Source organism: Lagenorhynchus albirostris, chromosome 7, assembly GCF_949774975.1.
Source record: "Lagenorhynchus albirostris chromosome 7, mLagAlb1.1, whole genome shotgun sequence".
Classification (NCBI taxonomy): domain Eukaryota; kingdom Metazoa; phylum Chordata; class Mammalia; order Artiodactyla; family Delphinidae; genus Lagenorhynchus; species Lagenorhynchus albirostris.
Window position 1 is genome coordinate 99,637,688 of NC_083101.1, and position 20,229 is coordinate 99,657,916.

Consider the following 20,229-nt stretch of genomic DNA (forward strand, 5'->3'; position numbering starts at 1 on the left):
AAATCATCATTTGTGGGCATGGTGCTCACAGAAGCGGCTGCCTACGCAGGTGTTAAAGGAACTTGACCGTGAGGTGTGTTTGTGAATGTGGCATGTGAGATTGTGCAGATCCGTGTGTGTGTGTGTGTGTGTGTGTGTGTGTGTGTGTGTTTGAATGGGCACACGTGGGTGTGTCCCCTATACAAACACTCATTGATTCAAAGTCCACAGTGGGGACTTCCCTGGCAGTTCAGTGGTTAAGACATCGCCTTCTAGTGCAGGGGGTGCAGGTTCGATCCCTGGTCAGGGAGCTAAGATTCCATGTGCCTCGGGGCCAAAAAACCAGAAAACAAAACAGAAGCAATATTGTAACAAATTCAATAAAGACTTTAAAAATGGTCGGCATCAAAAAAATCTTTAAAAAAAAAAAAAAAGTCCACAGTGGGCTGAGCCCAGAAACAGGTGGCAAAAAAGGGAACGTAAGACCAGAGGTGAGCTCGGGGACTTCCCTGGTGGTCCAGTGGTAACGAATCCGCCTTCCAGCGCAGGGGACACGGGTTCGATCCCTGGTCAGGGAGCCCGCGTGCCACAACTAGAGAGAAGTCCCGCACCGCAACGAAGAGCCTGCGTGCCGCAATGAAAGATTCCCCGTGCCACAACTAACACTCGACACAGCCCAAAATAAATAAATAAATAAATAAATAAATACTAAAAACAACAAAAGAAAAGATAGAGGTGAGCTCTTCCCTCCAGGAATCTCTCTGGTCTCATGGTGGAAGTGGGACCCAGGCAAGAGAAAAATGTAAAGAAATACAGAAGAGAGAAAAGCAGGTAACTGAGGGCGTACAACAGGGTGTTTTGTGAGCCTGTGAGAGGAGCAGGAGAGGGCAGGGTAGGGTCACCGACTGAGAGAAGGTGGCCCTGTGGCGTAGTTTTGAAAGGCGCCACGGACTGGTGTCCTGAAGGTGGGAAGGCGGTCCCGGTTTGGGGGAAGGGGGAAAACGTTCTGCCCGGGTCAGCCGGCAGAAGCAAATCAACTGTTGAGTGAGAAGGTGGGCAGGTTGACGTGAATGAAGAAGCAGGAGTCAGTGGGCATCCTGGCAGCGTGTGGTTCGGAAGGGTGTGAACCAACGCAGTGAGTGTGGACGCTCTTCAGACATGGCCCCTCAAAGCATTCGGCTGGTTCCTCTAGAACCTGGAAGTCTGGAGGACAAATCCAAGGCTGCTGTGAGGAAGATGTGTAGAGAAAACATCGTGAATCCCAGATGAGCCCAGAGGCCTTATTCTAGGCTTTGGGTGTGGAGGGTGGGAGCAAGGGGATTGGGCGTGGGGGAGGGGAGTTAACTTGGAGGTCGAGGGTGCAAGTCCAGTGTATTACAGGCCCGAGATAATGCCACAGCTCCAAATTTGGGAAGGTGAAGTGTCGCCTTTGGGACAAATAGTGAAACTGGGCCAGCCCTTGTCAGAGGGCACCAGTTCAGGTTCTGTCGGCTTCAGTGTTCTCCCCCATTTGGGATGTGGTCATGCTTAAGCTATGTGACTATCTCCCTCCACTCTCTCTGTGAGCTCCTAGTATCTGCAGAGCTCCACCAGGTGACTCCATACATCCACGGCAGCAGGGATGTATTTCTGTACCCAGAGCGCCTAGAACGGGGCCTCACACATACTTGACACTTAGCGTCATCTGAATGAACGCAGAGGGCATTGGTGAACCATGCCAAGCGTGGTGGGGAAAACGGAACGGGGAGGAAGGAGCTGTGGATTTGAAAGGCAGGATTTTATAAACTAGGAGCAAGGTAGGTCCAAATCCGCTTGCAAGGTCCCTGCTGTGGTCCCGGTGGCCCCGTATCTGATCGAAGACCTCTACTCAAAAGCGTGCGGGGTCGGTAGGGTGAGTCACACCCTAATTTGTCTGGCAGAACTCGAAGGTGGGAGAGCTCGGTGAGCTGGGAGCAAATCTGTTCAGGGTCATTCACTGGTAGACCAAGTAGTCCAATCCCTAGTCTTGATGATGGAGAAATTGAGGCCCAGAGATGTGAGGTGGCTTGTCCCAGGTCACATGGTGAGAGTTTGAATGTCAAGATCTTCCATTTGCTGACCCCTTGTATGTCATCCTGGGGTCACAGGACAAAGAGGAATCCTGGAGAGGGCTTCAGTCCCTGGTTCTGAGCAATTCCACCTCCCCCACCCCGATCCTCAACACAGTCATACAAGTTCAATGAGAATAATCTCACGTTCCCTTCTCATCCTAAACTTGTCATACACGACTAAGTCCCAGAGAGAGAGGCAACCCCACAGGACTGGGTCAAGTTAACTACCCTCCATGGGTGCCCTGCTAGCTGGGCTCCTGCATACTGACCTCTCGCCCACAGCCTCCGGACGTTGTTCCTGCTCGTTCATCCAGGGGTCACCTAACCAAGGCTGGCTATGGCACGCATACCCTGGGACTCCCCACCTCCCTCCATGGAAAGAAAACTAGATCAGGGCTTCCCTGGTGGCGCAGTGGCTGAGAGTCCGCCTGCCGATGCAGGGGACGCGGGTTCGTGCCCTGGTCCGGGAAGATCCCACATGCCGCGGAGCAGCTGGGCCCGTGAGCCGTGGCCGCTGAGCCTGCGCGTCCGGAGCCTGTGCTCCGCAACGGGAGAGGCCACAACAGTGAGAGGCCCGCGTACCGCAAAAAAAAAAAAAAAGAAAAAACTAGATCAAAGTAAGCCCCAGGGTCCACATTTCTTTTCAGGGCTCCTCGTCCTGGCCTCCTGAGTGCTGGTCCAGCCTGGCGCAGCTGGGGACCCCCCAGCACCGTGCAGGTGCTTCAGAGACCGCCAAGGCCTTTGGAATTCCGCCATTGCGCATAGGCTGCTTCTGCTGTTACAGTCGCCCCTTGGGTTCATCCACACCACACGTCTCTAGGCCTCTGGAGGCCTCCTGTCCTCTCGCTCTGGTCCATCCTGCCTACCACGCCAGCGCCGTCATCTCTAAAGAGTGGCTTTTGCATGTTATTTCTCCCGCGAGCAATCTCCAGCAGCTCTCCAGGGCACCCACCAAAGTCACAGCTGTGCCGAGCTTCTGAGATCCTCCACAGCCTTCTCCCACTTTCTCCTTTCATAACCATCACAGGGGGCCTCCTTCTCACTTTTTAAAACAATCTTTGCCTCTGCAGTTTCCCCAGCCCAGAGCTCCCTTTTTCCTTCACTCTCCTCCTGGCCCACGCCCGGCCTCCTCCAGGTAGCCTCAGGACCATGTGGATTTGTAGATCATCTAGATCCAACCCCTCATTCTCTAGAGGAGGAACCCGAGGCCCAGAGACATTAGCTGACTTGCTTAAAGTCAAATCACTAGCTAGAGACTGGAAATCAACATATCCTCACCTTGCAGGAAAATACCTTTCACTCTTCCTGGCTGAAGAGGGTGTGTCATCCTGGAGGGAAAGGGATCCTGGGAAGGGACAGGACTGTCCCTAAGTCCACGTGATCTCCAGTTGTCCATACAGCCAGAAACACAATTAAGTGCTTAATTACACGCCGCTCTGCATCATTATTTAAGTGTTTCCAAAGGAGATCGTAAGCCTCTTGAAGGCAGGGAGCTTTCCCTGTGCCCTGGATTGTGTTCTCTCCAAAGCCCTTAGTACGGGGCGCGTGGAAGGCGTCACGTGGTATGGCTGGAACCCCGGCCAGAGCTTTCATCCGTGAGAATAATTTTATCATCTCCATTTCTGGCAGCAAACGAAACAGCATGGAAGCCAAAGGGACTCTGCCCAGGGGCAAGTCCAGTTCCTAAGTTTTCATGTGGATGGAAGGGGGGTGGCCATGGGAGTGCACGACCAGCCATAGTCTGGGCGAAGATCCACAGGGACTAATAATGAGTTTCAGGCCCGATGGGTCTCCAGCTCCCCTGCCTGCTGTTGATATCATAGGAAAAGCACCCATGGCTCAGGAGGACGAGCCATGGCAGGGGTGGAGAAGGTCTCTGGTGCACACGCCCCTTTTCCTCCTCTGCCCCTTTCACTGCTCCTCCAGGCATCACCTAACGCTCCTTCCCCCTCCGTCCTGCCCTCGGAGAGCGCTCGATCCTACGGAGGCGCCTTCAGGGCACTGTTGTGACCCTGACATTTAACGTGGTGATCGGAGGTACTGCCCTAGTTTATGCGACTCCCACACGTGTGGGGAAGCATCGTGGGCTGAGGTGCTAGTTTCCAGCCCCCAGAGATCACAGTGCTTGGATTGGCGGAAGGGGCTTCACGATGAGACAGGGACCCAGGGAATTGGAGAAATTGATCTTCGCCTGGGCAAGATACGTTTTTCTTTCCTTTCTCTCTTTGTATCCAGACTTGAAAGGGTGTCTTGGGCAGAGCCATTTAAACAGATTTACAGATTGGCAAGGTGCTGGGGGCACCTGGGGAAAGGTTCAGCAGTGGAAACGTTGCACCAACTCCGCTTCTAGGGCAGTCGAGAGCCTCCTGTGATTGGCGGCCCCTGCTCAGCACATCTGAAGGGCTCCATGCTCCCCTCCTCTCCTCCGGGGCCTGGGGCAGTAGGCTTGTAACAGTACTTTCTCCGGCTTCCCAGTGGGTGGAGGTTGGTTAGGGTCACTGGGTAAGAGGAAATGGCTGATGACACCCACTCACCCTCCTGTCAGCCTGGGGGATGTGCCCTTTGTGCTCCCAAGTTGGCATTTGTGCATTCCGCATTCTCTTCCTTCCCTCATCTGGGGGGAGGGAGGTGGGGTGGGTCATAGAGTGCACAGGGATTACTTTCTTGAAGAGAAACCTAAGGCTCAGAGAGGGGTCATGGCCCACACGGGGTCAGGTGAGCCACCTGTGGCATCGGCACTGCAGGAGCCAGGTGTCCTGGGCTCCCCAGCTCCCCAGCTCTGCTGGTAGGAGGACCAAGGCCAAGCAGCCTGGGTTAGCCATTGGGAAGCTATGGGAAATGGGTCCTCTGAAGAGTGCTGGGAGGGCTGTTCAGAGAATCCAATGGAGGGGGCATGGCCAGGGAAGTCTTCACCCCACCACCGAGATGGCACAGAGCAATTAACGACCATTGAAGACAGACCGGCAGGGTGGCATTCCATGGCCCTCTTGTCCAGATCAGACTCAACTATAGGGTACAATTACCTGCAGAAGTGGTGTGGGGTAGCTGCCTGCACATGCCATTTGAAACTACTGGGGGAGGGCTTCCCTGGTGGCACAGTGGTTAAGAATCCGCCTGCCAATGCAGGCGACACGGGTTCGAGCCCTGGTCTGGGAAGATCCCACATGCCGCAGAGCGGCTAGGCCCTCACGCCACAAGTACTGAGCCCGTGTACCACAACTAGTGAAGCCTGTGCGCCTAGAGCCCGTGCTCTGCAACAAGAGAAGCCACCGCAATGAGAAGCCTGCACCCTGCAATGAAGAGTAGCCCCCACTTGTACAACTAGAGAAAGCCCGCGCGCAGCAAGAAGACCCAATGCAACCAAAAATAAATTAATTAATTAAAAAAAAAAAAAACTACTGGGGGAGATGCTTCTCTCTTAGGCTCCAGTTACTCCCTTTGGGACTCTGCCTTATAGATCCACCCACCCCGCTGAAGCCACCATCTAGGACGATGGAACTTCTAGGGGGAGACCATATCTGATGCCAACATCTCTTTGAAGACACTCATCCCAGTTTATTCTCAAGAAACACCACCCTTTGACTCCACCTCCAAGGCTCACGGGTATGGTCAAGGTCCTGACTTCCCCATGAATTCACGAAGCATCCACTTCCACCCCAGAATTCATCCTGGCTTTGAAGGATGGGAAGGCCTTACCTCGAGTTTTGTTTTCTTTAGGAAGGAGAGAGATGGTCTTTCCTTCCTGAAGATAGATGAAGAACTGGTAGCGATGGAAGCCACTTTGTGCTGGTGGGGAAGGAGGCTGGTAGGCTGTGGGTAGAAAAATGAGAGAGCACCCTCATGGGTATCCAGGGTATCCAGAAAAATGGAGCCCACCGCTCCACATCCCACAGTACCCAGGGGTTCCTGGCTATTCTGGGCAGGGGGAAAGAGAATCATTCTTGGTCCTTTTCACGGACCCCTCCTGGGGTCCCACCCACTGCAAACCACTAGGATTTATCTTTGGCAGGATCTTGTCTTCAGCAGCTTCATTTAAGAAGCACATTATCTGGGGTGGCGGGAGGAGGAGGTGTGGGCTGGTTGAAGGTCTTGGGTACTGGCCGGGCTCTTGGGCCTTCCTGGGCCAGCGGGTGTTGGCGTTGTCCTCTTTTTGCTTTAGTCTGTCCTGATGGATGTCCTCCCTCAAGAGAAACTCATCTTCCTCTGCGAGTGTTTTTGGCAGGAGATTTTTATTTATTTTTTCAGCATTTCCTTATGAACTCAATCCCCAAAGAAGCCAATTTCTTGGCTGGATCCGGAGGATCTGGAAGTGGTTACGGGGGTGGGTGGGACTCGGTTCAAAGGTTTGATCATGGAAGCTGTAGGATCTGGGTGCTCGGGGCACCGGGAGCCGACGCAGGCTCTTCCGGAAGAGAATGCCTGTCTCCCTTCCTTTCGCTCTTTGTGCGGGAGGTACTCTTTTTCGGGGGAGATGCGGGGTGGGGACATCTCTCATCCTTCCCCCAAGTCTATTCAGGGCCTTGGGGTTTTGCAGGCCGACTTTCGCAGGCCATTCCAGCTGGGCCTCCTTCCAAGAGCGTGGGCCTCTTCCTCCCCCCCTTTGCTCCCTTCATCTCCCTTTCCAAGGAGCCAAGCATCTTCCTGGGGGTGGGTGGGGATGAAGTGTTTGCAAGGAGGATGCTGGGGGGAGGGAGTACCGGTACACTGTGGCCCCCTCCCTCTCCTGATCGTTAGACAAGAACCACTTGCTGCTCAGAGCTGTGGAAGCGTTCCTCGTGGTGCACTTCTGGCCACTGGGGCCTCCGGAGTGCCCACAGCCAGGGGAATTCCTGACTATTCATTTCTCCCTGGGTTTTTGCATTGCAGAGCAGATGTATGTGTGTGTGTGTGTGTGTGTGCGTGTGTGCGTGTGTGCACGCCCGCAGAATGAGAACAGCACAGGGTGTGCCAGGAGCCATGTGAATTTGTGTGAATTGGGGTCTCCGCTGGGGTGGGTGCAGGTGTTGGCGGAGCCGATGGGCATGGGAGCTGAGGCTGTTTTGGAGGGTCTCTGTCAGCGCGTGTGTACATGTGGGTAAACTGATGCTTTTTTACAAACACTGCCAACCAGTGAGGGAACTCAGTGGTTCTATGCAGCTGAGAATTTATCCTCGGGGGAGATAGAGACGCAACCCCCTCGTACTAGGACTTTCCTGAAGAGGTCTCCCTCCAAAAGTAGGGATGAGGAGAAAGGGAAGGGGGACACACTTGCTGAGCCACGTCTCAGGGCCAGGTCCTGGCTAAGTGCTTTCCCTGTGACATCTCCCTAATCTTCACCACAACTTGGTAAGGTGGGTGTCACGGCCATTTTCTGGATGAGGAAACTGAGGCTCTGAGAGGTGAGGTCAGGCCGACGGTCAGTGGTGGAGCTGGGCTTTGAATCCAGGCCCATCTGGTGCCCGAGTCCGCGTTGCTATACGGAACCATGATGCTCGGTTGGTTTTTCTTGCTCAACCCTTTGCCAGAGGCCAGCTCACCACCTGAGCATCCCCTTCAAGTTGAGTGGAGGGCATGCCCTTGCTGGCGGGATCCCAGAGGGAGGGGAGGTGGGGAGCTGGTGGTGAGAATGGGGGTGGGAAGAGGAGGGCATCAGAGAAAAGGGAGGTCCACGCAGCCACTCGCAGCCACATGGTGGGACTGGGGCAGGGGAAAGAGAGAGGGGGCAGAGGGAAGAGAGCTACCTGCCAGTCCCATGGAGTGGGGGCGGTTCTAGTTCTGGGTTCTCTCCCAGCGGAGCCCTGCAGGTTACTGTGGGCTCCATTCCTTACTGGTTGTGTGACATGGGGCAGGTGGTTCTGTGCCTCAGTTTCCTTCTCTTTAAAATGGAGATATTGATGGCAGCGACCTTAAAAGGCAGTTGTGAAGATAAGATCAGAGCGTCCAAGTAAACTGCTGGCTGAGCGCTTTGCACACTGTGAAGCGTCCACATAAAGTTGTATCGCTGTGATTCTTGTGGTCACCCTCACTGCCCTGGCTGGGGGGAAGGGGCGCTGGAGGGTCTTACTCACGTGATAACTCCTGGCCCTGAATCTTCCCTTTCTTCACGTCAGCGCCCTGAAAATAAGAGACAGGCACAGGTGAGGGTCACTCCTGGGGCAGCAGGAGGCCATGCCATCACACTTAGTCCAGGTGGGCCCTGCTGAGTTCTTTCTGTCGGAGGGAGTAGGCTGGAAGAGGAGGAAGCTGTCTGGCTGTCCTGGGGGACGCTGCCAGAACGGGCCGTGGGGTTTGGAATGGTGCCTTGCGGGTCTGGGGAGAGAGAACAGGTGCAAACATTGCTGAGGGTGGCCTGGTGGCGAGGGATGGACCCCTGATCTCTGGAGAGCCTGACAGGACCCTTCCAGAAGGGCTGCCCCACTCTCACCCTCTGTGCCCCCAGGCTGGGCCCAGGACGCACCTCTGGGGCCTGTGGGGTCTGGTGAGATCTAGGGCGGGGCTGACCATCCTCACTGCTTGCCCATCCTCTCGGGTTCTCTTTGGGGCCTTCAGAATACTCAGCCAACGGCTGCCTGAGCAGCCAGAAGGGCAGGGAAGGGCCGGAGGAGGCCGGACTCCCTGATTCGGAGGCAGCTACTTCCCCCAGCCTCGACCGGACTCAGCCCAGCACCCTGGGCCGGTGGGACAGCTTCAGTTTCCCTTTTCTCTTCCTCCCCCTTCCCTCCCTTCTCCCCCCTGCTCAGTGTCTGTGGGATCATGAGGTGATCCCGGGGCGTGGGCGGGGGGACGCAGGTGCTAATTACTGTTTGTGCAGGACCCGGAGATGCTCAGATGAAAGGCGCTGGAGCTGGGGCCCTGGTTTTGTGCCACAGCTCAGGGTGCCATGCCAGGGAGTCCTGCGGCCCCTCGGTGTGGGGTTTCATAGCCTTAATGATGGTGATTAGCATGGCTCTTCACTGATTCTGCCGACACCTAAGTGTGCCCTGACCACCTTTACACTGAGCCCTTGTGGTGCAGCCCCTGTTCCTTCCCCTCGAGAGAGGTGCTCAGGGTGGAGATGGGGGGCGATGGGGATGGGGGAACGTGAGGCTTCTTCTCAGTTCTCTGTGGAGATTCTCAGACTCACCTGGGTGACCCAAACCCTAGTGTGGTTGACTTTTTACCAAATGTAAGCCCCTCCCCGCATTCCAGAGCCTCTCCCCCACCATTCTCCTCTTTAGGCTGCAGCCTGCCCTCCAGCTGTTCTCACTTCGGGCCTTTTTTTTTGTTTTGCGGTACTTGGGCCTCTCACTGTTGTGGCCTCTCCCGTTGCGGAGCACAGGCTCCGGACGCGCAGGCTCAGCGGCCATGGCTCACGGGCCCAGCCGCTCCGCGGCATGTGGGATCTTCCCGGACCGGGGCAGGAACCCGTGTCCCCTGCATCGGCAGGCGGACTCTCAACCACTGCGCCACCAGGGAAGCCCCCTTCGGGCCTTTTTTTCCAGAACGTCCCTCTCCCCCAGGCTCCTCTGTGTCCATCTAGGTTACCTCTGGTCGGAGAAGGGGCAGGAGACTGCAGAAGGACGGACCGCCCCCCCACTTTGAGCCCCCCTCCCTCTGTTTCCTTCACGTCCTTTGACATCCCTGCCCCTTCCCTCCCCCTGCTCAGGAGCGTCCAGGAGCCCGTCAGACGCAGCAGAGCGCGCGCCCTCTGCCTGGCCTTCCCAGCACAGCCCCCTTCCCCTCAGTATCAGGCCGGGGTGTGGCCAGAGGGCACTAGGGTGCCAGGACGGGGCGGGGGGCACGGAGGCCCCTCCCCGGGATACCCTTCTCTCCCGGGAGAGGCGGGGAGGGCCCTAGGCCTCGCAGCCACTCTCCCCAGATAGGTCTCTGAAGCCCAGCCCAGCTGGGCCTGGCCTCCTCTGCCTTCCCAGCCTCCCCCTCATTCCTTTCCAAGTCATCCCGGCCAGCGGTTTGTTTAAACAAAACAATAGCAACCTAAGCCGCCTGTTTCTTTTCAATTCCCCACAGGCTCTGGTCCCACCCAGAATGATAAACAGGCCTCTCTCCTGGTGAGAGCGCAGGGAGGGTTTGAGGGTGCGGATGGGCCCTGGGCCCGTGAGGTCAGAGCAGTGTGGAAAGTCTGATGGCAGCCTTGGTCAGGGTGGGGAGGCTCTCCGTCCCTCCCTTTCACTCCGGGGAGTCTTTTCTCCCCGACTGGGGCCAGCTTGGCAAAGACGCACGCAAAGCCTTGGATTCGTCAGTAGAGCTGGCGGCCCTGCCTGCCCGCCTTCCCCTGCCCGCTGCCCCTGAGCTCAGCGGAGGCAGCTGCCGCCGGCCCCGAGCAGAGGGCACTGATGGCTTTGAGAGCCTTTAGGGTCTCTCCGGAGCTTGTCCCATGGACAGGTGCTGGTCCTTGCTGGAAGGAAGAGCACAGAGTGAAGGCTCTGGGGAAGGCCCAGGCCATAGAAGGGCTCCCTGAGTGTGGTCAGCACGGCTGGTACGTACCCGCGTTGGGCTGAATATTGGCGAAGCTCCCTCTGGGCCATAAATCTTCCCTCCTTGGTCTGTCCTTGGGGGCCTAAAATTTCTACCGCAGAATCAATACCTGGTGGGGGACTCAGGAAACTAAAGCCAAAGGGTGAGAAAGTTGAGTCCCCAAGGTCAGACGACTTGTCCAGAGACTTATGAGCAGTGAGTGGGAGAATCCCAGAATGTTCCAGGAGGAGGGGGCCCCAGGCCCTTCGACCTTGGACCTGCAGTGCTGACCTGTGCCTCTTCTAGGACATCATGACTGTCCCATCCCTCCTCTAGGAGGCGTTCTGGGGAAGACCATTATTAACGTACACAGATATCACCCAGAGGTCTGGGGCTGCTGTGGAAGTGGCCTACCTTTCCCCTCACCCCATGTGAAAACGTGAGGTCTCCTAAAACATCTTCGTGGCTTGGTGTGTCACATGTAGCCTGAAGTCACCTTAGAAAACTGGAAGCCTCTGGGGACGGGAGAGATTCAGGGACATTTTGAAGGCAAGAGGGGGAAATCTATCGTTCAGAGCACTTCCCAGGGAGACTGGGCTGAGGGAAGTGCCCTGAGGGTGGCGATGAGCCCAGCATTTGAGGACCAGACCCCATACCTGTCAAGTCTGAGCACAGCAGAGCTGTAGCAGGAGAGCCTCAGGAGGGGAGGGGCTGCCTCACCTCCACCCCCTCCCCAGCCCCCAGGTACGCTGCTCCTCTTGGGCACCGGGCACAGACAAAACTTCCTTTCCCTTACTATAGCTAAGACAGGTGGACATTTTCAAAAGGAACTTGTCTAAATGCTGATTTAAAAAGGGAAATCATGACCTAAATGACAAACGGTATAAAAATAGTTGGATTTCTAATCCTCAAGACCACTGAGAAGCCCAGGATGGGTTTTTCAGGAGTCAGGACAGAAGCACCGGAGGTGTTTGGTCAGTGTGCTTTGGGAGGATGTCCTGGGCCCTTCTAAGACACGGGGACTCGGTGGCCTTGGGAGAGCATCTCCTCTCCTTATCAGCATCCTCTGGAAATGGGGAGCCCAATACCCGTCACCCTCTTAGCAAGGAGAGGGGAGGAAGGGGCACAAAATTGCTCAATCAGACCCTTAAATGCTCAGGATATAAGACAGTCTCTCCTTTTTCTTAGAAGTTGGTGCCCGATGTGTGCATGTGTGCATACGTGTGTGCATCCGTGTATGTACACGTGCATGTGTGTGTCCATGGCTTCCTGGCATGGGAATTAGCACAAATTATTCTAATTGCGGAGAAGAATCTCAACTCTATGGACCCTTTGCAGGAACTTCCTGGTTTATAGAACACGAGATTTCTTTTCCAGCTCTCTCCCACCTCCAGAACCCATTGCTGGCTTCCCTGGTGGTGCAGTGGTTGAGAATCCGCCTGCCGATGCAGGGGACACGGGTTCGAGCCCTGGTCCAGGAAGATCCCACATGCCGCAGAGCAGCTAAGCCCGTGCGCCACAGCTACTGAGCCTGAGCTCCAGAGCCCGCGAGCTGCAACTACTGAGTCCACGTGCTGCAACTACCAAAGCCCATGTGCCTAGGGTCCGTGTTCTGCAGCAAGAGAGGCCACGGCAGTGAGAAGCTCGCGCACCGCAAGGAAGAGTAGCCCCCGCTCACCGCAAATAGAGAAAGCCCGCACGCAGCAACGAAGACGAACACGGCCAAAAATAAATAAAAATAAAATAAATAAATTAATATATATATAAAAAAGAGCCCATTGGGTCTTGTTAAGCTAGTTTGGAACTGGCACATGAGATGCTTAAGAAAAGTTGAGGTTCAACGGAGAATCGCAGCAACTCCATTCTTGCACCAGGGCGATGCAGACTGTCGCACCAGAGTTGTTCTGAGTGGCTTGTCTCAGAGCAAGTAAAGAGCACAGTGCTGGAAGCTGCGAGCTGCCCCCCCGATCCCCCATCCTACATTTGTAATGAGCTTTTAGGGTTTATTCTCCAGGGCACTGTCCAACCGATGGATCTCATAGCAGCCCTTGTGTGGGATGGGCAGAGATTGGTCTCCCCATTTGACCGGAGAGAAACACAGAGAAGCTTCAGCTCCTCAAGGTCAGGGACTATATCCTCTCCATCTTTGTAGCCCTTAGGATGCTTTGCACACAGTAGGGGTAGCAGATGTTATCCATGCCCTGGCCCATCCCCTGGCTCACTGGCTCCACTTTCAATCTGCTTCTCCTGGTCCAGGGCCAGCACTGGCTTCCCGAGCTCACTTCACCCCCTGTGCATTAGGGCAGGTGTGCTGGGGCGTTAATGTTCCCTGGCAACAGCTCTTAACCAATGGCTGATGGGAACTGGTGCGTAAGTGCTCCAGGTACCCCCAGTGGAACTTGTTTGCTCCTGAACCTTCCTTGGGTGCCTGTCTTTTCCTGTCTTACCCGCTGCCTTACTGGTGCTCTCTTGTGTCCCCTTTAAAATAAACTACTTGTACTGATATCCTTGTCTCAGGCTCTGCTTCTGGGGGACCCCAAGCTAAGACAGTAAGGGTCCAATAAACATCTGTGGGATGAATGGAGAGATGAGTGAAGGCTTTGTCCAAGGTGTCCTAGGCAGCTGACTCTTGGTCCTGGCCTCTTCTGATGAGATCTCACTGCTGCTGTCTGGACCTGGATCCTTCTGCCCTCCCGGGCCAGACTCTAGAGTTCCCTGACAGAATTGGTCCCTGATATATCAAGCCCTTGGAAAACCACAAACAGATGAGCCAACTAGATGAAAGTCACCTCGATCTTTTGTTTCTTGTCCCCTTGGGGACAGCCAGTGAGCTACATTCCCTGAGAATGAAGGGTTCAGAGATGCCCCTCCCCCAGGCTGGGGAACCCCCTTAGGTAAGATTTGGATTGTGAGGTCTGGAGGGTGGGGAAGGGGCCTGGCTCAGCACTGGGCCTTGCTGGGAGGCTGGCCCAGTTTCTTCACTTCCCTTTAGTTACCTCCAGGCAACTGCTGGCCCACCTGGGCTTACGTGAAGGCCCCAGGTACTCGGGTTTGCTGACCCCTCGAGCAGAGGGTCAGCAGCACATTTCCTTGAGTGTTAGGGAGATGATTTAATCTCTTCATCCACCTCTTTCCATCTGGGCGGGAGGATGTAATCACTTCTCCTGCCTGGCTTCAAACCTCAGTCAGAGTGGGAAGTTGTACATTTTGATCTCTTGGTGGGTGGGGCGGGGGGCATCGGGAAAGTCCTGAACTGGAAATGCGAGACGCACAAGGGTGTAGTGGAGACGAGGAAGAGCAGAGGGAGAAACGAGCAAAATAGCGAGCAAAACTTGAGGGGAAAATGGGAAAATAGGATAGAGTTCCAGGCTCTCTGACACTGGCACCAGACGAGAGAGCTCCCTGCTGTTTTACACAGCTGCCTGCAACCTGCCAAGTGGCAAAGGATCTAGGAAAAGGCGCAGGATTGGAAAGTGCTACCCAGCAATCTGTGGATTCTGCAATTCACAAGGGGTAAGTCAGTGGAAGGCACTGACAGCTCCTGGGCTCTGAGATCTCCAGGGGCTGCGGCTGCCACCCACCTGGAGAGGACCCAGCCCCGGAGACTGTACCTGCCCCAAGGGAAAGGCTGCGATCAATTAAAACGATGGCTTGCTTTTTTGCCCTGGGGCTGGGAAAACGGGGGGCCGGCCACCAAGGCGGGTGGAGTGGAATCCGTGGGAAGTGGTGAGAAGGAGGCGCAGACATGAGCCCTTCTGGGAGCCAAGTGCTTCCAGACTCCAGGGTGTAGGATGGCCAATTATTTTGTGCGCTGGTTTCCCTCAAGAAGGGTCAACATCAAAGACCTGATAGTCTCCTCCTGGCACCTTCATGGGTGGTGGACTGCGTGGCGTTTTCTAAAGATGGGCTGCACCATCTTTAGAAGACACCAATGGATGGCCAGGAGATTCTGGTATTTGACTCCAACTGGCAACAGGACCCTTGGGTTTTGATTCCTAGTTTGGCTTCAGATCTGGAGTCAGTTACTTCCCTGGGTCTCCAGATGCCAAAATGAGTTGGGGTGAGGTGGGCTGTTGCTGGTCTGCTTCTTGGCGTAAGTAGTTACCCAGATGGGAGGAGCTTCACCACTCTCCACAACACTGGGTGAAAAGGCAAGATTTCCCAAGGCCAGGGTCAAGGTTGCTTGTGGTCTAACAAGTACAGGTTGTCTAAGCCCTTTGTTCCAGGCCATATGGAGATGCGAGTGGTTCCCAAATAAGCCACCGTGTCTTGCACCTGTGTGTATGTGACAGTATCTAGCATAGCGTTAGCCCTGAGGCATGATGGCTGGGGAGATGGGTAGATAAATGAATCAGTTAATGAGAACCCCTGTGCAATCGAAAATAAGAAATATGAATGAAGACACATTTTATGGTATTGAGGAACTCATGGTCTAGTGGGGCAGATACATAAATAAAGAAATAACTGTATTATAGGTCTAAATAATTGCAGTCTATAGGAAATGTTGAAGGAGCAGAGAGGAAGGAAATTGTAATTGCTTGGGGGTAGTAATCAGGGAAAGCTACTGAAAGGGGGCTGTACTCGATCCGGGCTTTGAAGGGTATGTAAGAGTTTTCCAGTTTTCCAGTGGACAGGATAGGGAGGGGAGGGGCAGTTTACATTGAGGAAACTGCATAAGCAATCTATAAATATGTCAACAAGGTGTGACAAGAACAGGTGGGTCTGGAAGAAGCTCAAGTTGAGGCTGGAAATGTAGGCTGGGGTTAGGCTTGAATGGCAGGCAGTGCTTCTGATTTCTGAGAATTGCAGCCATCAGCAAACCAAACTTTGGGCCCACAGACCCCAGGCAAGACTCTTTCTGTCTTCCAAATGCTCAGCAACTGTATCCCAGGAGCATCATCAAAGGGGGTTGGTCAGCTGCCTCTCCGGTCAAGAACAAATCTGGGTGGGGTCAGCTTTGGGACACTGCCCATATGTGGCAGGTCAGGGCTGGATGGAGCTGAACCCTGAGACCATGGCCTCACCCAGAACAGGTGCGCCTGGGACCCCTGAACCCCAACCCATCCCTTTTACAAACCGTAACTTTTTCAGTTTTAGATCATTAAAGGACAGCACGTTCATTGTAGAAAAAATTTAAAACACAGAAGAAAATAACTGGAAAGAAAAAGAATCCCCTGGATCATTCTGCATAGAGATAGCTGCCCTGAGAACACCAGGGCTCCCTTCTTTGCATCTGGGTCCCAAAGCTTCTCGTCATGCAAGTATCAGCTTTGAGCCCCTGGTCCCTTCTGGGGTCTGCATTGGTTGGACTCCCATCTGCCTGGGGAAACGTGCCTTAGTTACTCTCAGTATCTGAAGCTCAGAGACTGGGTTGGACCTCAGGAGATGGTGGACCCAGCCCTCTTTGACCCTGGCCTGTCACAGGTCACCCATTCTCAGGACGTAGCATCTAGGTAGGGTTAGGAAGAGGGTGGAAAGGAAAAAAGGAATAAAGAACACAACGTATGGTCTTATTAAACTTGTCCCACTTAGAAATAGCCAAGAAATGTTAAGATAGATTGAGAGCAAATATCATGAGGTGATAGCTAAATATAATTATTATGCATCAGTGTCAGCTTAGGCTAAAGACTGCCGTTTCTAGACACACGGAACGAACGCTGAAGCTTTCAGGACCAACAACAGTTGCCGGAATGGCTCATTTACCTGGAATCATGTAGGGAATTGGATGTTTTTCATAAGAACATTTCCCTGATCTCTTGGATCTTATATTTTTAGCTCCCCAACTCCTTTCATCTTAACTATTTTGGATAGCGATCTTATTAAAACACTAGTTCTCATGTCCTTCAACACACACACACACACACACACACGGATAATACCTTATGTAATTTTAAACACCATTGTGGTTGTCACAGTGAGTAGCCAGTTTTGCACCCTGCGACAGCACAGGACTGTAATGCTCAAAAACAAATACAAAGAACGGGCCATTCAGCCTTCCGCCTGCTCAAACCTCCTCAGGGTCCAATAATTTAATATTGACACAGTGGTCAGTACATAAAGAAAGGGGAACCACCTCTTGTGGGGCGCCTACAACGTGGCAAGCATTCCGCCAGCATCTTTTTTTTCTTATTTATTTATTTTTTTTGCAGTACGCGGGCCTTTCACTGTTGTGGCCTCTCCCGTTGTGGAGCACAGACTCCGGACGCACAGGCTCAGTGGCCATCGCTCATGGGCCCAGCCGCTCTGCGGCATGTGGGATATTCCCGGACCGGGGCACGAACCCGTGTCCCCTGTATCGGCAGGCGGACTCTCAACCACTGCGCCACCAGGGAAGCCCTCCGCCAGTATCTTTACGCAGGTTAGATCACTCCGGTCCCCGCCTCGCAGCCCATTTCCCACCAAGGTGCGGTGACCCTCAGGACACCCACCCCTGCCGCCAGCACCGCCAATGGGAGGATGAAGACCCTCGGTCCTGCTGAGGGAGCTGAGCTTCGTGGTCTGGCTTCTGGCGCTGCAAGAACCAGGGAAATGTTGCCATCTGGTTAAAAGCAGCCCCACTGGATCCGTGACTGAGCTGTTAACACAGCCGTTCCAAAGGGCAACCTGGGCTTCAGTCCAATGTCATTACCAATTAGCTGCATGACTTTGAGAAAGACACTATTTCCCAGCGTGTCAGTTTCCATACCTGTAAAGTGGCTGTGATAATGATACCTGCCCTGGTTTCCTCACAGACTCGTGAAGATGAAATTAGGAAATGGGATAGGCTGAAGTCCCACAGTGCCATCTGAGGGTAAGGGTCATGACGGCTCCCTTCCCCGGGCTCAGCGAGGAAGGAGAGGCGTGAGGCCACTGCTGCCCAGGCTAGCGGGGGGGACACTGCCCCCAGCCTCCGTCAGTCCGCCCTCAGAACCCGTCCCGCGAGCTGTGACGGGCCCAGGAAGCCTCCTGGCAGGGTCAACCTCATGAGGCTAATGGCTGTGCCGTGGGCTCGGCAGTTACTCAGCTGTAAACGTGGGGCCCGTCCTGCTGGGCCTGCATCAGCCAGGGTGCGCAGAGCGCGTGGCACATAATGTTTATTAATACGCCTTGATGAGGGGCATTAGTATCTCCTAATGACACCGTCTGAGCCTGGCCTCCTTCCTTCTCCTGCTCCTTTCTCTCCCCCATCCCGTGGAGACACACACCCACTCACAGACAGAGACGAGGGCCCCCGGAGGAGGGACAGGAGGCAGAGCTGTCCCAGGAGGCAGGGGCTGGGATGGGGGTCGAGCCACAGGGGTCCGACAGAGGATCCAGGATGAGGGAGGAAGTAGGATGCTGCTGGCTCGGCTGTCAAGTGGGAAGCTGGCCAGAAAGTGCTCGCTGATGGGAGCAAGGGAAGCAAAGCAGTGGCAAGACTTTACCAAAATGGGAAGGAGCGGAGCAGCGTGGGGTGGGGTGAGACAGGAGAAGCTGGAGCTGGGGCGGGGCTGAGCCCTGGTGGGAGCAGAAGGGAGAGAGACTAGAGGTCTTCGGGTCCCTCTAGGGCAGGGCGGGGCTGAGAAGGGGGGCGGGGGGGGGGAGGGGTGAGAGCCAGGGGAGGGGAAACAGCGAGTCACGCTCACTCAGGCTCACACGTGCTCACAGCCACATAGATCCACACACTCCGAGCACCCCCCATGTATGCACACACGCTCATACACACACGTGCACTCACGTGCACACTTACAGATACATGATCGCACACCCCTCAACTCACACATGCCCTCACATGCTCACATAGATACATGTCCACAGTCACACACACGTTCACGCACAGCCTCCACACGCTCAGACACGCTCACACGTCCACACAGTCACACACACGCGCTCACTACACACACAACACGCTTAGTCAATGCACACTCACATACACCTCTCTACCTACACACGTATGCACACATGCCCACACACACTCACACATACACACTCACACATGTTCACATATACACCGTCACACACACAGGGCCCTCCACCTCGCACACTTATGCAACGCACATATACACACAACACACTTACAGGCACGCTCGCACACGTGTTCACATGTACACACACAGTCACACACATGCTCATACAACATGCACTCACATACACATACATACACACGCTCACACTCTCACGCATATATGCTTAACATGCGTCCACATACACTCATGTATGCACGCTTGCACAGGCACTCATACACACACGTGCTCACACACACTCCCTCTCGCAGGCAGCTTTCATTGGTGGGTATGTCGGGGCGGAGCATGAAGGGAGCTGCCGGCTGCAGGGCACTGGGGAAGGGGGCCAAGGCAAGGCTAAAGCGTGGACCGTGGGATTAGGAGAGGTGGGTGTGGGAATCTCCAGGCAGAAGATCAGGACAAAGAGATGGCCGAGTAGGACTGAGGGCTGCGAGTAAGAATTGAGCTGTTCTCTGTCCACCCTCCGGAGTGTGAGCGCCAAAGGACTGGGGATGCAGGAAGGAAGGGGAGCCCTGGCAGGAGAGGAGGTCGGCTAGGAGTGGAGGCGTCCCTGTCCCTGCCCTCCTGCCCTCCTGCCTCTGCTGTGGTGGGACGCTGCAGGCTGACCTGCCCTCTCTCCCTAGAGCAGCAAAACAATTAGGAAACACTGCCCAGGAATCCCCAAAACAAACAGGGCTTGAGAGACTGCAGCCCAGCCAGAGGGGAGGGAGCTGCAGGGCAACCTCCTCAGGCCCACTCTTACAGCCTTGCATCTCTCATCTCCAGCATCTAGTCTTTCTGGCTGGGTGGCTGCAACCCCAGAAGAGGCCAGGAGGAACTGGGGAGGACCAATAAACTGGGAGGAGGTGATCTGCCGAGATCTTTGCTCCCCAACTCCTGCTGGACAGAGGGGGTCCAGCAGCCCCCTAGCCCCTCCCTGGCCTGGGGAGTAGTACCCCAGGGTTTGTGAGTGCTCAGGGAGTGCTGGCATCTGGAACGATCCCAGGGTGCTTGTGAGAGCTACATGGGGGCTCCCCCAGGTTCACAGTGTAGGGATCACCTTCACCGACAGCCAAGGAGCCTTCTCGGGGTGCCTGGCTCAGCAGTCTCCTCTGGATCCTGGCCCGCCTGGTCCTTCCATCTCCTCTCTTTTTGCCTAAGACTCCCCCCCACCCCTCCCGTACCATCCTGCCCTCTACCGCCCACCAGGAAATGGCCAACTGTCTTTGGGCTACTCTGTCCTCCCCGTGTACCATCTATGGGATGCTGGCTGTCGTAGAGAATCCAGGCCCCAGAGGCTGGTGGGTCCTCAGTCAGGCTCCTGGGCTCTGTTCTCTGCTTTGTCTCTCTCCTTTGCCCTATTTTTTGTTCCATACTTGGCTCCAAGGCATAATCTGTACTTTGGGGCCTCTCCCTGCTTCCCCACCAAAAGGGCCCAGGCCTGGGGCTGCCTTGTGAAATGGAATGAAGGAAGGGAGGAAAGAAGGAAGGAAGGAGCGAGGGACTTTCTGGAAGGAAGCTTGGGGATCAGGACTTCTGAGCAAGAGAAGATGCTGGGAAGATTTGGAGGCTCCGTGAAACCCCGTGCTCCTTAGAAAGGGCGATAATAAGCAGAAACAGTCTTAAGTCTCATTCAAACCCCATCTTGCTCTTTACGGAGGGACTGACAGTGAACTTGGCCTCAGTCCTCTAGCCCCTTGCTACTCAAAGCCGCAGCAGCACCACATGAGAACTTGTTAGAAATGCAAATCTTGGGTTCCACCTCA

The 20,229-nt window shown here is 54.8% G+C and overlaps 1 protein-coding gene across 3 annotated transcripts in view; it reads right to left on the reverse strand.

Moving 5' to 3' along the window:
- Positions 1 to 20,229, reverse strand: part of PEBP4 (phosphatidylethanolamine binding protein 4) — a 237,919-nt gene that overhangs the window by 18,812 nt on the left and 198,878 nt on the right. For all 3 annotated transcript variants that reach the window (XM_060155656.1, XM_060155658.1, XM_060155655.1), the window contains exons 5-6: positions 8,117 to 8,162; positions 5,766 to 5,879 (exon numbers count right to left, since the gene is read on the reverse strand). In XM_060155656.1, the coding sequence (XP_060011639.1) occupies positions 5,766 to 5,879; positions 8,117 to 8,162 (160 nt within the window). The remainder of the gene's footprint in view (positions 1 to 5,765; positions 5,880 to 8,116; positions 8,163 to 20,229) is intronic.